This window comes from Enhydra lutris, unplaced genomic scaffold (genome assembly GCF_002288905.1).
Source record: "Enhydra lutris kenyoni isolate GAN:26980312 unplaced genomic scaffold, ASM228890v2 scaffoldscaffold58, whole genome shotgun sequence".
Lineage (NCBI taxonomy): Eukaryota > Metazoa > Chordata > Mammalia > Carnivora > Mustelidae > Enhydra > Enhydra lutris.
The window spans coordinates 12,876,518-12,894,099 of record NW_019154142.1 but is presented as its reverse complement, the minus strand read 5'-3'; the positions used below and the strand labels follow the sequence as shown (position 1 = coordinate 12,894,099).

The window sequence follows — 17,582 nt, the reverse complement described above, 5'->3', positions numbered from 1 at the left end:
GCTTGTGTTGGAAGAAAAGATGAAGTCATGAAGAAGGTAATTTTAGTTAAATACAAAAGTGTTAAAAGTAGAATGCATGCAAATTATTTCTCTTACTGTCTTTGGTGGATACCAGTACAGAGTGATAAACCATATAATTGTATATACACTTTGCCTCACCTGTTCTCATTGGCACTGCTGCTTGGGAGAAACCCTATGCTGGCAAAAGGATATTTTCTCATGTTTCTTATAAGTTGTCCTGGGATTGGATCAATTTTAACCTCTAGCTTCTTAAAATAGTCTTCATGCACTCTCCAGTGGATTTAATCCTGTTCAGGGGATATAAAGGAAGTTGAACAGGTTGTCAACATATCATGCACACACACACACACCCACTCACACACCCAAACTATTCTTACCATGCCCTAAAGATTAAATTTAGCTTTACTTAGGAATCACTTAACATATACTAGGGATTTTTGGAATTAACTTCAGAGGATGGTTTTTAAAAGCTATCAACTCAGTTGTATTATACATATAATTCTGGGTTTTGCTTTTTGTTTTGATATATCTACTGGATTTTTTCCTTTGGTATTTCTTTGAGTTTCATTACATATTTTATTCTTCAGCATAAGTATTTAGGGTGTTTCATTCTAATCTTACTGTTGTTTACTGTTAGCCAGAAACTATTGTTTTGAATCTATTTTATTTCCTCTTGTAATAGTTATTTTGGAAATATATTTTGGCCTATCTCTAAATCACTGACTTAGGTAGTACCAAAGACTAATTACAGAAAAGCAATTTCAGCAAAATGGTGCCACCTGTTGTAACTCACAGCAACTTACTCTCCCATGTAACTTAAGAATCTACCTTACATCTTAGAGTAAATGTTTAATTACCCTCATCTCAATTTGCTTATTTTTGTGATGGGTATCACAAAACTTATCTCATAGGGATATAAGAATTTAAATAACACCATTTCTTAACATGCTTACTGGAGCATTTTGTGTATCCGTTCACAATTAAGTTTTAAGAAAAGCAACTAATATATGGTGTATATATTATCAGTAGCAATATTGACCCAAGTCTTCCTTTAAAGGATTCTAACAGTAATTAGCCTATTATTTAAAATGATTTGCATGAAAATGAGATTTAATAAATTCTCACCGTTGCTCTGCATATTTTCTTCAGCTATTCTATAACTTTATGCATAGTTAATAACTTTTAGAATTCATAAAATTAAATTTTACAATTAATAAAATTGCATTATTGAATTTTTCCTTAGGATGTTTTTTAGTAAGTTTTATAGCTAATTGTCTATCATTTCATTAGTGCATTCCATTCATTCTTTCAAATATTTATGGAGTCTCTTTCTGTCAGTACTTATAATAGGTATAAAGATATGTCTAGACACCATAACTCACTAGGAGTCATGAAGAATACAGAAATTAACCAAATAATCATTAAATGGAATGTATAACTAAAATCTACAAATGTTGTCTTCAATATATTATGAGAACACAGAGTTAGTCTAGAAAGGCATGGGGAAGATGCCAATTGAATGAGCCCTATTGAGAAGAATTCACCAGAAGCTCCATTACCAACTTCTGATTATACCATGGTGCAGAATTGGGTCACATAGCTAACTTACAATGAATGACAGGATAGGAAATGTATATTCTGTTAGAAGTTTGTTAGACAGGAATAAGGAGAAAATACATAGATAATTAGTTTTGCCTGTTAGATTTATAGCCTGTGTTATTATAATCTTTTCAGCTTGGGAGTAACAAAGAACCCTGCCAGTCAATTAATAAAGTGTGAGTTGACATGTCCAAGTTTGAGATTTAGGAAGATCATTCTGGCTCAGTGAGAGAACAGGCTGAAAGGCACAGCAGTGGATGTGAATAGAGCTGTTGGGAATGGATGTCGGATTGCAGGAACGGTTAAGAGCATAGCATGTTGGAGAGTGACAGGTAACCTGAAAACAAACAAACAAAAATTCATCTAAATTTTAAAATATGGAGGTCGTTGGTGTATTTCATTAGATTTATTAAAAGGATGTGACTGGAAGACAGATTGGAATGGGTAGAGGACCAGGTAGGAAATCAGGAAATGGGATAATGAAGAGACCTTCCTTTATTGCAAAGAAGAGAAAAGAAAAGGTATGGTAACTGTCCAGTGAAAGAATGTCACCTATGCAAAGGGAAGTAAAGACCTAGAAGACTCAAACATACTTAAATGTTGTCAGTTAAAGGGGAGCAAGATGAGAAAAATAATTATGTAAGATTCCTGAAAAAGACAAAAGGAAGTGGTGGAATCTAAACCACAAAATGAAGGATTCACTCTGGGAGAAAGGGGGAGAAAGAAGAGGAGAGAGAGAGAAGAAAGGGAGAAGAAGAGGAGAGATTGCAATATAAGATATAATATTTTTGGTATAAGGGGGATTTGTTCTTGAGTCTGTTCCCATGTGTGGTGTCACTTTTCATTATGAAGTAAAGGCAAAGTCAACTGCCAAAAGTGAATGAATCCACAAAAGGCTTTGAGTTTCAGGAAAGGAGAAAAAGTTGAAATCGGCATTATAGAGAATAAGTTGAGAAGTCTTAAACTTTGGACAGTATTGAGCACCTACTTTAGTGTCACACTTGGTAGTACGACTTTTTCCAGCAATGCTTGTGCTGCTTTGATACAGATTTAGAAAAAGTAGATAGTTTGGTTTACTCAGGATTGAGGTTAGATTAGGTGATCCAAAGAAGAGAGGGAGATTGGTGAGTTTAGGATATTAGTAACATTAATTTTGGAACTACAGATCGTGAGTAATCACTTGAATAGCATGGAATATAAAGAAGTGGAAAATACTAATGAATTGCAATGTAGACCATTAATGGCATGAAGCACCAATGAACTTGGAAAATGCAAGCTAAAGAGATTAAATAAGCACTCTAGAAAAGGAATAATCATGGAATAGGATATTTGAGTAATTGATTTTAAAAGTAAAGAAAATTTAGGTGTTGATAAATAAATATATGACCATGGATTTGGGTGGCTAAGGCTTGACTAAGTAAGCCATTGGAAATGATTGTCAAATAACTGTGAAGTCACTTCAGAACTTCCAGTGAGGGATGAACAGTGGGGTACTGGAGCTGGCTTGTACTGACTTGCAGGAATTAACTTTTCAAAAATTTTATAGTTTGATTGATATCATGCCCTCAGCTTAAAATGGCAATAGTGGGTATGTTTAAACTGTAAAAACCAGGAAACATTATAAATCTGGGCCTTTTCTCCTTTGGCAGGAAGACAGTTATTAAATGTTTGCTAGTTCACCACTGATAGAAACAAACATCTGGGTCTTGCAATATTATAAAAATTATGGCAATACCCAGACATGAGTGGAAGACTATAGTAAGAGGGATTAGATAGTAAGATTGTAGGGTGTGAGTGTTAAAATAATAGAGTTTTTTTCCTTGGTTTGTTTTCAAAAGGGGTTGGGACAATGATGACTTAGAACCGAGTAAAGAACCAAGAAGTTAGTAATCCTACTTCCCATCCTTGAGATATGTGGAATGTGAAATACATTCTAGAATTTTTTTTGTTAATACATTAAAGCTACATTTGAACATTGAAATGGAACTTAAATTTCTGTATGCAGTGCAATGATGGGGATTTCTTTATGCTTTGCTTTAAAACTAGGCCAATGGTAGTCTTTTCTTTATTACATTGAGACATGAATAGAATATGAAAGAAGTAAATCTACCTAGTTATTTTTCTAAATATGCATAGTTATTTAGACCTTCTTTGATGGAAGATATCTTAGCATTTATATGGTTTAACCCATTTATTTTGCATATGAGCAAATTGAGTTCTAGAGAGATGAAGTTACTCACCAAATATCACTTAGTTGGTAACACCAGAGCTGAGACTAACATTCCTGTTTTTTAAATTTTAGCCCACTAGAAATAATTCCACTGTATGCATATATTCATCCATCTAAGCATTTTTGGCTCATTTATTCAAAAAGGTACCCATTGGTATAGACAAGGCACTGTTCTAGGTCTAGGGGCATCAGGATGAACAAAACAAGACAAAGATCTCCATCTTTATGGAGTTTATCTCATAGTAGATGGAGATAGAAATTGAATAGATGCATAAGTAAAAATAGGAAATAAATAATATACTACATAGTTATTAAGTGCTAAGTATAAAAATAAAGCAGGAGACATATCTGTGGTAAGCCAACAGTGGGAATTATAAATAAAATAAATGGTGGAAGTTCCCCTGGAAAGGTGATATTTGAGTAAAGATCCGAAGAAAGTGAAGAACTGAGGCAACCAAATATGCAAAGAAAGTGGGTTCCAGTTGAAGAAAATGGGAAGTTCAAGCCCCTATGTCAGAGTGTGGTTCTTGTAATTAAAATGTACCTCAGGGGGGAAAAATGTATCTGAGATTAAGGATTCATTTAGTCATTCAAATAGGCTTGTCCAGTCAGTGAATGGAAATGGTAATAAGGTTGTTCATCTCTTCTCCCTTAAGTCCCTGGGATCGAACTGAGGCCATTTATTTACTATTTAGAAATAAAACACTCTTTTTGGGGGTATAGTTAAATATATAAAGGTTATAGCAATACAGATATTATACATATCTTTAAAATATTTTGGTGAGGTTTGCATTATCTTCCAATAAAATTAAGAAACCCTAGGAAAGGGGCTGCCTAAAAGTGAGAATGCCAACTCTTTTAAGAGCTTCAAATGTTGGGCAGCCCCCGTGGCTCAGTCAGTCGGGCCTCAGCTCTTGGTTTCAGTTCGGGTCATGATCTCAGGGTCATGGGATCTAGCCCTGTGTTAGGCTGCACACTCAACAGGAAATCTGCTTGAAGAGTATTTGCTTCTGCCTCTCTATGCCTGGCTCACTTTCTCTCATTCTCTTTCTCTGTCAAAAAAATAAATAAATAAGTCTTTTTAAAAGAGTTTCAAATGTTCAGGGATTTTTTTTGTGAGGGGGGTGTGTGTGTGTGTGTGTGTGTTTCCCACAACTATTCAAAGCTCAGAGTTTCAATTAGAGGAGAATAAGGACCCAGAAAAACTATGACTGATTTGAATCTTAAAGGGAAGAAAATTACTTCCTCTGACTTTGTCATGTCTTCCTTCATCAATTTAGGTTACACTGTATCTGTCATTTGTCATGGCATTTATCACACAATTTCTTAATTCTTAGTTTACTTGTCATGTATTATGAGACTTGAAGCTTTACTAGGACAGGGGCCATGCTTTGTTTTTGGCTATCTCTGCATACACAATGACTTGGCCTGATCCTTTACACCCAGCAGGTTCTCAATAAATATTAGAACGAAAGAACAACTGAGTAAATGAGTAAGCAGGTGAGTGCTTCCATGCCTCTAAAAATTATAAATTATTCTAAAGGTAAAGGCATAAATAGAATACCATGGTGGGAAAATTCTGCAGTTATTGTATAAAGCAGTCATAGTATGGAGTTACTATGTTTCTCCATTGATTGATTACGTGAAAGTTGAGATTAAAATAAAATCGTGATATCCTGATATCTCTAGAGAGCTTGATAGCTTGTCAAAGTGCCTTCATATATATTTTTTCATTTATTCATCATAACATTTCTGTGAAATTGGTAGGGTAGCTTTTTATTAGACGATGCCAAGAAATTGTGATTTATTCAAGGTCCTTTATTGACCTGGTGAAGTCAAGTTTCCTAATTTTATTCAAGTCTAGCCAAATGACCATAAAATATATTGTTGATTACTATTGTTTATAAGAAAAGAAAACATTTAACCAGAGCTCAAGATATCTCATTTAAAGAATAAAATGCCATAACCAGAAGGCTCATTATATCAGGGATTCTGAATAGTGCAGAATGAGTTACCAAATACTGGTTCAACTACCTAAAAATAATAACTGCCTTTAACTGCACCAGATTGTTTGAAACTTGCTGCCCATCATATTCTGCTCAGTCATAAAGCTGTCTCTGATTCCTCTATTAGCTCTCCGCAGCACTGAGAAAAGCATTGTTTCATTGTCCCTCTCTTCAAATATCCTGTTTTAAGGGATTGCAGATGCCTTGAGATAAAACTGCCAGAATTATTCCAAGAACTGACAGGTTCACTAACAGCCAAATGTTTTCAGATCACTGCACTAGCCTCAGATCCATCTTTGACATGAACCACATATGGCTTCAGTCCTGTTTTCCCGAATTAACTCTAATTTCCTAGTCACCAAGGTCAGATGAGTCCAGATAGGGCTCAGCTGTTCTTACCTAGCACATATGTTCCAGTATTGTTGGTAATTTATTTACTGTAATAAAAAATTAAAATGCAAATCTCAGCCAAATTCTCCTTTACCAAGGGAGACCTTGGTCAGGGCCATTTTCAAACCATGCATTAGGGATTATTACATGTGACATTTTCCTAACAAAATAAGAAATATTATTATAACACTTATATCCACATATTTAGGTTAATATTAGAAACAGAATTCATCACGTGGAATTTATTGAGAGGGAATAATTTGAGTAAGTGTCCAATACCAACAAATTTACTTTGGTAATTATGAAAAATGGTCAGAAATTCCTGTCTCTTATTTTGGTAATTTCACCATATTCATCATGCACTAAAGTCCAGCGAGTTCTGCCAGACATTATGGTTTAGAAGGCAAAAGTTTTTTCCTGAATTTTTTTTAAATCAAAATAAGTGGATTCTTAACAGGAAGTATTTTTTAGGTTATTTCAAGATGTTTTAGATGTTGTACCACTCGATTAACATTTTTAAAGAATCTGAGTTGTAGTCAATACTTCTAATATTATATGTAATAGACCTTATCAAAAATAGTACTGGATTGTCTGTGTTCTTGATACTTTGTGGCTATGATAGTTCAAACAAGATTAATGTTTAAGATTTGTCATTTCATTTGTAAAGGTAAACTTTCTTCTATAATGTACTTAAAAAGTTAATTTTAAATTCTTGCTTCTGGAGGTCACATAAATATTGATATGTTATTTATCATTTTTACACTGACAGGGTTAATGATCACAATATGGTTTCTAAATTTTAATTTGTATTTGACATGAGGCAAAACAAATGAAGATGAAGAATTCAATTGTGAAAAAAAATTCATTTGTGTACTAAAGAATTTAAGCTAAGGATGTATTTTTTTTTAAATGAAGATGGCTTTGTATTTGTAAAATATGTTTTTCCCAATAAGAAAAGATCTATACAAATGGTACAAGAGTAATCCTTACTTTAATAGCTTTCATAACATTTTATTTCATGTTATTTCATAACATTTTCTAACACAGAGAAACAAAATTTCAAAGCACTATCCTTACATTAATATCTTAACAGTTCTAAAAATCTCTCTAAAATGCTCAGGAAAAGCATTGCATAAAACCATTAGTTATTTGAGATCTGCAAAGACCCAAATAATTTCAGGTTGCAAACTGAGAGTTCTGCCAGAAACCCAAACTAATATATCCTTAAATTTTAAATCATTAGCTGTATGTTTAAAATATTTCAAGTATTTAAACTAAATGCTCTTTTTAAAGCACAAATCATTTGGCATCTGGGAATTTTTAAAAAGTGTTGTATTTCTTATTTTTTGTAAGTTTATTCTTGACAAGACTCTTTTCTTTTATGCTCTGTTGAAAACTATTATGAAAAGACAGTGCCTTATGAACTAGTTTTATTTGTTTTGTGCTGATCTAGTAAATACCAAGTCAGCTTACAAACCTCAGCATTTTGATAAAATAAACACTGCTAAACGTTGACACCCTAAATCCATCTGATTTAACATAGAAGAAAAAGTGTCTTTAATGTGAGGCACAAAAACAACAACAAAAAAGAAATTGATTCTAGTGTTCAGAATGACAGGATACATTGCTTAAGAAAATAAGATTTTATTTAGAAAATCTTAAATAAGCTTTTTCTCTGTAGTGCTTTGACTTTCATTGCATTTCAAGAAATGTGTTTGAGTCACGATTTCATTTATTTGCTCAACTGTATTTATCTAAATTATTATTTACAACATAACTGTAAGGATAATACTTAAGAATGTTTCTCATTTTTGTTAATCATCTTATTATGTAATTAAAATTATTCTATAAAATCATGATCTTATAAATGCTATCATCATTTTTTACAAATCTACCTTCATTGGCAATTTTTTTTTCTTATGAAGTAGCCTCAGTTCTCTCATCTGTGTAGTAAAAGAGTAAAATAAGATTTCTTTTTTCACTAATTGAATATTTATCTTATTTGGCTAACCTCTGCCTGAACAGCTTCTCCATTATGCTCTAATTTGTCATTATCTCAATGCTTTTCTTACAGAGAATTACATTATTTCATGCTTAGCTCATTACCTGACTTTCATTTTTCATATTTCTCTTAAATAATGCATTCTTTTGGAAAGTCTTTCCTCACCAGGTTGGCGGCAGTGATGCATAGAGCTAAGCTATGTCCCAATTCCTGAGTCTTTCCTGGTGTTCTGTGTAGGTGCTTACTTCTCTGTAGTCCCAAAGCTAGAAAACCTTCACAGACTGTACATTTTAGTTCAGCAGCTTAGTTCCCATCGATGATTTTATCTTGTCCCTTGATGATGGTCGGTAGCTACTTCATTGAATGAAACCAATCTTAAACACAGCAGGTTAAGCAAAACATCGTGTATGGGGTTCTTTCAACATGTCCCATCTTTCACCTCCAATCTTTAGTTCACATTGCAACTTGGTATGTCCTTCCTTCTAAGCAAGTTTACATGCAACTTTCACACTTAGTATGCAAATATTGTTAATTTCAGTTTGAATTACTTGCTTACTGACTTTAAATGAATTTTTATTCCTAATCTTTCATTTGTACAGCTTCCACCTACTGATTTTAACCTCAAAGATCTATAGTCTATTTTACTTTGAAAATGTTCAACATTTTTCTAATTTATTAAAAATAAATCTAGTTGAGACTTCTTGTTTTCTCCTTACACAATACATCTTAGAGTATCAATAAAATTCCACATGTGTTTAGTATTAATATTTTAAAATCAAAGGTCAAGCTAATTGCAGTGTTTTAAATCCTGTTATTCTATTTGAGATTCATCTTATTAGAAACTTTGCATTATTAATTGTCTTTCTTTCTCTGGCTTTTTAAACCTCTCTTTTCTCCTGGAACCTCCCCACTGACATTTAAACATGTTCAATCTCTTTAATCTTTGAAAGTCTTACTTAAACCAAAATATTCTTCTATCTACTGCCATGGATCTCCTATTCTTCAGAGTCCTACTTACTGACATATATAAATATTTATAAAAATAAAAATATATAAATAATCAGTAAATGTAAAATATAGTTTAACTTTGGATACACACACACACATATATATGTATGTACTGATTATTGTGGAGATCATTATATATATATATATATATATATATATATATAGTTTCTTTTTTGACACTTACTGGCTCTATTTAACTTTCATTAACTTTCTCCAAATCTTTCCTTAATCCACTTCCATGGGACTTCTAAATACTTGACTCCGCTAAATTAGCTCTTGCTAAATAACTAAGGAACTTTCTCTTGCTAAGTCCAAGGAATACAATTTTTCCCCCCACAAATCACTACAAGTGATCATTCGTTCACTGAACACCTTCTTGCCTTGATTTCTGCAGCCCCACAATTTCCATATTTTCTTCCTTTATCTTTGTTCACTTTTTTGTGTGTCTCATATGCAGGCTCAGTTTTCTCTGCCAGCCACTGAAATTCAAAATTGCACTGAGTTTGATCCTAGGGTTCTTCTGTGATCTTCTTTCCTCATTTATCCACTACTTTGTCGAAGAGGACTCCAGAATCTGTATTTTCAGCCTTTACCTTTCCCCTGTACTCCAAAGTTAGATATCTACCTTCACATGGCAGACCTATTCAGATATTTCTTAAGTACCTCCAACCTACTAGGTATAATCTTTACCCCCAACCTTGTTTTGATGTTCTTTTCTTTCTTAGTTTAAACCAGAAACCAATTAGTCACTCAATCTAAACTGCTTCTTACTACCTGTAGTTTAATAATGACCAAGCCCTAGCCATAACACACACACACACACACACACACACACACACACACACACACACACGCATATGCACATGCCCACACCTTGAAGTCTTAGTTTTCTCTTTATCTCCAACACCACTTCCCTTAGTGCAAGTACTTTTTCCCACCTAAATTGCTGCTGTGTATTACTAAGAGCTGTGGTGGGGGCATCATAGCCATCTGTTTTTGTTAACTGGTCTTACCCAAAGGAAAAAGAAACTTTTAGTGTCTTCATGACAGGAATTGTTTTATAACTTAAAGTGCCCACATAAATTAAGCTCTTTTCTTCCCAGAGAGACTGCATGGTAGATGCACTTCTTCTTTGATGATTATATTTCAAGGATGGCTCCTGGGTTCTTGAGAAAGATGGTTCTGAACTGTAAAGCTGATGAGAGGCTTTTAAAAAGATTTGCATCTGAGAGATGCAAATGAAGAATTTACAATTACATATTTTCTGAAGTGAATAATCTAAGAAAAAAGAGTAAAGGGACCTCAATGGTTGGACCATCTGGTTTCTGGAAAGGCCAGGATAGAAATGAGGTTAGGGGCCTGGACACAGGAAAAAGCTCATCTAAAACTGAGAAAGCTGAGGGAAACAGTAAGGTCACCTTGGTCATCTCTTTCTCTGTCATCTTTCTAGTCAAATATCTCTGTCATCTTCAGGTACCATGTTCTTTGACTCTATATGCCCCAGCCAAAGCGTACTTCCTTCCAGTACGCCAGCCCATCAATTTCATGTCCAAGATGACATCTCTTAACTGCTTTTCCCTCTGTCTAGAAAGTTCTTCGCTTCTCATTATGAACTTACATGGACTCAGCCTTTCTCAGTTCACGATCCTTCTTCAGGGCATTCTTTCTGTCTTTCTGTCTTTTTAACTTTTTCCTACTTCTCTGGAGATTTCTTTAAACTTTGTTCAGATTTTACTTTCTAATATTTCACTTGAGGCTTTCATTTTTGATATGAGATTTTTAATATGTATTTGTTCCCTGCATGTGTTTTCTTTAACTGAATCCATTTATTTATTTATTTATTTATTTATTTATTTAATTTTCATCTATGCAGTATCTTTTACCTCTCTGAAGGCATGTATGCCTTTTTTTTTTTTCTTTATATTCCATATTAGAGGCTCCCTTCAAACATCTGGTTATCTTTGGTGTTTGATGATAAAGGCTCACTGGAAACTCTGGTAGCTTGCTCAAGACTGAAAAACTATGAGCTTTGCTAGAGGGTGATGTGTTGGATCATTTTGTTGGGAATCCATGATATGTGTCTTTACATAGAATCAATGTAGGGTAATGATTAAAAACATGAATTTGGTAGCTAGTCTGTCAATGTTTGATTCCTGGTGTTGCCACTAAGTAGCCACATGAATTTGGGCAAATTATTAACCTCTCTGTTTTCTATTTTCCCCATTTGAAGGATGGCTGTAAAGATACTTATCACCGAATAGAAATCTTGTAAAATTAAAACGACTTAATATTTATATAATTAAGAATGATGCCTCACACATGCTGAACTTTATGTGTGTTAACTGGTCATTATTATCTCTCTGGTGCAGTCCAATTTCGCTTGAAATAAAAATCTTCCATTGTCTTTACTGGAGGAATTCTAAGGAGCAGGACAGAAACAGGGCTGACTGACCTCAATGTTGGGTGTAGACTCCAACTTATTTCTTCTGGTTTTAACGTGGCCTTCCCTGGCTAACCTGTGTCCAGTGTGCTCTTGTTTTGTCTCCAGAGAAGAAAACCTCTAGTCCTCTGCTTGGATGGAACGGAGCAGTCACTACGCTGCTCAGAGAAAGAAGGGGAATCAAGCATCTAACTTTTTTAAAAGACATTCTTTCAATAAATTTTACTTTTATTAGATTTTTTATCATTCTGGCTTTGAGAGAGATATAGAAATGCCAATCTCTGTAAGTTTTGTGGGCAAACTGTAAGTTTTGAGGGTTATAAATTTACTTAACCGAGTTACAATTCATCTATCTTCTTTCCAGCTTCCAAAATTTTGTTTCCAGTTGTACATTTTCCCATTCTTTTTCATCTCGTGGTTTCTTACCATGGGAGAAACATATACTCAGAGATGGTATTCAACTTGCCATCTCTGTCACAGTTTTTGGTCTTTTTATTTTTTTTTTAAGAAAACTAACATAAAGTATTTAGTGGTATGCTTTCTTTAAAAAAAATAGGAATTATAAAAATATCTCACTATTACATAGTGTGCTTGCACATAGTGTCTTATTGTATTTTGTGCTTACACATAGTATCTTATTATATTTTGTGATTTTCACAAGAAACACTAAGAAGTTGGCAAAGATATTTGACTATTATGCAAACTGAAATTCAAAGATATTAAGTGGCTTGCATAAGACATAGATACCATTAATAAGAGATATACAGCTAGTGATCATTACTTCTGACTCAGCCTACATTATTCAGATAGATCTATAAATTACTTAAGTAATAGGTGACCAACTATTTCTGAATGGTCAGGTTTATAGAGAAAAAAGACATCCTAAACTTCATATTCAGGCTATGAGTTTGTTCTGATACTTTGTTCAAATACTTTGTAAATTTATTATCTTCTTTAAATTTGAGGGTTTCAGTCAAATTCATGTTGTGCAGACCTTTTGTTTTTAAACCTGACACATTAGATTCTCTTCACTACTATATGTAATAGAAGTAATTAGATTGTCTGAAGATGCTAAAGATTAGTCCACCTTTTCAACTTTCTGTAGAAATAGGAAAGAATTGAATATCATTTCCCCACCCCACGCATACAGAGTCACAGAGGCAGTGATGACTTTTTTTTTAATTTTTTTTAGATTTTATTTATTTATTTGACAGACAGAGATCACAAGTAGGCAGAGAAGCAGGCAGAGAGAGAGGAGGAAGCAGGCTCCCTGCAGAGCAGAGAGCCCGATGCGGGGCTCTATCCCAGGACCCTGGGATCCTGACCTGAGCCAAAGGCAGAGGCTTAACCCACTGAGCCACCCAGGTGCCCCGGCAGTGATGATTTTTAATAATATCTCTTAATAACCATAAATGGGAGGTGCAAACAAGTGACTGTGCTAAATTGGAAATTGAGGTCAAGAATGGCAACAAATCAAGCAAACAAGCCACATAGAATATGTGTGACCAGCAGATAGTATTTCTAAATTGAAATATTTCTTATTTGGGTTTTTAAATTTTTATTAAGAGAAATAAAACAATTTGAGTGACTTTTCTATCTACACCTATTTGACAGTTTTAAGAATAATAGAAATATTTATATCTTCTGCAGGTAGGAAAGATGAGTGAAGCTGTACAAAAATCATAGACAACAGGGGCGCCTGGGTGGCTCAGTGGGTTAAAGCCTCTGCCTTTGACTTGGGTCATGATCCCGGGGTCCTGGGATCGAGCCCCACATCAGACTCTCTGCTCAGCGGGGAGCCTGCCTCTTCCTCTCTCTCCCTGCCTGCCTCTCTGACTACTTGTAATCTCTGTCTATCAAATAAATAAATAAAATCTTAAAAAAAATCATAGACAACAGATTTCTGAAAGTCTGAAGTAACTCAGTAGGAGATACTTGTGTAGCAATGGATTATTCAAAATGATTAGTTTCAAAATTACTATCAATAGTAATTCTAGGAAGTACTTATAGAAATAAAATATCAGTGCAGCAAAACATTCAAAGAATTTTATATGCAAATGCATTTTGTAAAATCCTGATTTCAATTAAAGGTCATAGATAAGATACTTCTAATGTAAAATAATTCTACATTCACATTAATTTAAAATTAAGCTATATATATATCTGTAAGGGATAGCTTGGGATTGGTTTTTAATTTCTTGGTTTTCAGTTGTTAAAAAGTTTGATCTGTTTATATAACATTAATAATGGTTAGGTTATACTGTTAAAAATGTAATTCTATTCTTTAAAATTTCCTGTGATATATAGTCTTTAAGTCAGAAAATGCTACTTCTAATATAAAATTTTTATAATACATAATATTATGAAATTCTAATATATAATATGACAAAATATTATAAAAAAGAAAGACATAATTATGTATTATTTTACAAGTATATAGACATATTTAAATGATTAGTGCCATTGTAAATATTCTGTTCCCTCCCTCTTTGAGACAAAAATACTAATGTTCAAGTTTTATTTAAATTAACTTTTATCAATGAATGGAATGTGTTATCAGAAATTGGAAATCATGTAACTAAAGCAACAAAACATCGATTGTTAATGCTCTTATAACTGAAATGAAAGAGAGAATTTCGGCAATTTATGGTCAATACAAGTAAAAATAACTTCTTGTACAGTTTTTGTATGCTTTCTTTTCTCTCTGCTTGGTTTTGTTCTCGGAGAGTATGCCCGTGTTATGATACCACACTATCACTCTCTGTTAAAGAGTTACATTTTATATTATCAACTGATGAGTATGCAGTTTTGATGACATACATTTTTAGAATTATTATTTATGGGATTGTGTATCTATCTATTTTCACTAAATCAAAAACTATGTGCAATTTAATTTTTTATGTAAAATCTCAATCTGCAGGTGAGCTTTAATTTTGATTTTATTTTGTATTTAGGCCTCTCTTAATGCAAAGTCTTAGGAGATAAGTTCTGTACCTTTGAAAGGAAGTGAATTTATTCTGGCTATCCTCATTATGTTACTGATTTGGAAAGTCAAATGCATCTGTGCAAAATCTCACTATCAGTTTTAACTATTCCAATAAGGATTTCATCATAACCTTAAATATTCCTTTCATTTTTCTTATTTCCAACATATGATTATTTTACTTTAAAATAATTGACATGCCACCATAGTTTCTCAAATTTGTAATCCTATCAATCTTATTCTAGATGTTCTAGCTGCTATCTTTTAAACTTCAAGCTGTTGGCCTTTGGTATGCTTTAGTGTTTCCCTGGAGAACAAAGGTTTGCATTTCTACCTCTCTTAGCCCTTAATGCTATACTTGTTTTTAGAAGGCACTCATTGTACTTTTAGGTTTTTCCTCCCAGTACATGGAAGGTTTTTCTTCTATCATCATTGGAACAGTGTCTGAATTTTTCAAAGTATTATTGTGCACCTGTCTTCTGGTGGAAGAAGTGGTAATATCCCATTTATGACCTAGCACATGTAAGACTAAATACATGCTTAAGGTGTAGAAAGATCGCATATCTATTTATTTGAAAACAGTTTTAACTTTTTATGCCAGTGCAACGAATATAGTGAATATCGTCCTTGTGTTTATAGCTTCAGGTTTTTTTTTTTTTTTTTGTATTTGTGTAAGAATTTAACGGGTTAGGGTTTACAGATGAGCTTTTCATAAGCAGATGTTAACCTTTTCCACGGTTATGTTTTACCAGTGCCTTCTGAACAAAACCAATTTCTTTCCTTCACTAATGAAATCCTAGTGAAGCCTTATCGAGGATTTTCAGGTGGACATAAGATCTATTCAATTTTATTGGTCCAGGAATCTTTAGTCAGTAGATCTGAATGATAGATTTCTTGTTGTCCTGCGTCAGGCTAAAAGAGGTTCTGTGGTGTCCAGATTGTGTCCCAGTGGAAATTTTTGTTTGTAACAAATTGTTTTTATTTGTTCAGCCTATATCTTTGTGTATATTTGGAGGATAATGTGACATTGGTCTTATAGTCACCATGCAGGGAAAAACAAAAACTCAAGGTTTTGCAGTGTCAGTTCTGTCCAGTGTCAATGTCTTCCAAATTTAATGTTATAGTTATGGTGAAAGATAAAATTATACACCTGAGATACGCATGTGAAATTCAAGCATAAAATTCCTCCTATTAATATCGATATTCTCTTTTTTATTGCCTTCTATGATTTATCAGCTATGCATTCTTAACATAAGTTATTTTTGATATGTTTGTTAAATTCAGTGTTAAACCTGGACATATGAGATAAGGAATTAATTACTATTATTAGTAAAACAATTAAGGTAGTATGAGTAAATGAAATACAGTGAATTCCATCTAAATATTGTAGGATCACATGGAAACTAAGAAATATCTTTCTTACCTATTTTATTTTTCCCTAGAAATCAAAAATATCTACGTATGACAAAATGTGGGCCTTTATGAGTAGCAGGAGGCAGTCAGTACTCGTCAAAAGTAATGAAGAAGGAATCCAGAGAGTCCTCACCTCTGATTATGCTTTCCTAATGGAGTCCACAACCATTGAGTTTGTTACCCAGCGGAACTGTAACCTGACACAGATTGGCGGCCTCATAGACTCCAAAGGTTATGGCGTTGGCACCCCCATGGGTAGGTTTTATGTCAGTCACTGGTTCTTTGTTCATTAATCTTAGTCGCTGTGAGAAGGGAAAACAGTGCCTCCATATGCCATTAGGAATTCTGTTTTTAACAAATCTATCTTGTTATGTTCTGTTACGGTACAAAACCAGGAAGCAATTTGGACATCTGCTTCTAAACAGGTAAGTAACGAAAGAAAAATTTATTTCTACCAGAATGGTCAGCAGACATGTCTGCGTATCAGTGTAGAAAAAACTCACATCAATGTAAAAGACCCTCTCAATTCTACATTTAAAAAATATTTTATGAATAAAAGATTTTGCATTTTATTTTTCAGATTTGTGGCTTATGAGTATAGTATTTGAAAGTAAATATAGTGTAGAATTGAGTATAATATTAGAAAATTAATGAAAAGAATGGGCCACAAATGGTTCCTTGATTTCTGTGGATATTTGTTTTACTGTTTTATATTAGAGAAGGTATTTGTTTTATTTAAGAGAAATAGCAGACTATTTACCAGTAACATATCTAGAATATTTGACACCAGGATTAATTTTTTTTTCAAAGATTTTATCTATTTACTTGACAGACAGAGATCACAAGTAGACAGAGAGGCAGGCAGAGAGAGAGGGAAGCAGGTTCCCCGCTGAGCATAGAGCCCGATGCGGGGCTTGATCCCACGACCCTGAGGTCATGACCTGAGCCGAAGGCAGAGGCTTTAACCCACTGAGCCACCCAGGCGCCCCAGGATTAATTATTTTTAACAACATTTTTCTTTCATATGGCAAAGTTGTTTTCAATAATAATCATGAAATGAAATAAAGTATAAAAATAGAAGTAAAAAGAGAAAGGATAACAATTGCCAGAAGAGACAATGAAAATTCTGATGTACTGAAGTTCATATATGTGTATAATGTATATGAATACGTCTATGTATATACATATTTATGACAAATGTATTCATATATAACATTACAGTTCGCATGTACATGTGGTGGGCATAATAATGGCTCCCCCAAAATGTCTACAACCTAATCCCCAAAACATGTGAATATGTTACCTTATATGACAAAAGGTACTTTGCAAATGTGATTAAGGTAAGGATCTCGAGTTGGGGAGACTACCCTGGTTTAACTAGGTGGATCCTTATAAGAAAGAGGAACAAATTAAGGAAGTCACAGTTAAGGAAGCATGATGATGGAAGAAGTGAAAGGAAGAATATCTTAATCCATTTGGGCACCTATAAC

General features: G+C 33.6%; 1 protein-coding gene across 2 annotated transcripts in view; it reads left to right on the top strand.

Moving 5' to 3' along the window:
* The window catches only part of LOC111158270 (glutamate ionotropic receptor kainate type subunit 2), a 655,816-nt gene that overhangs the window by 611,250 nt on the left and 26,984 nt on the right, over nucleotides 1-17,582 (top strand). For both annotated transcript variants that reach the window (XM_022520192.1, XM_022520193.1), the window contains exon 14: nucleotides 16,122-16,347. In XM_022520192.1, coding sequence (XP_022375900.1) covers nucleotides 16,122-16,347 — 226 coding nt within the window. The remainder of the gene's footprint in view (nucleotides 1-16,121; nucleotides 16,348-17,582) is intronic.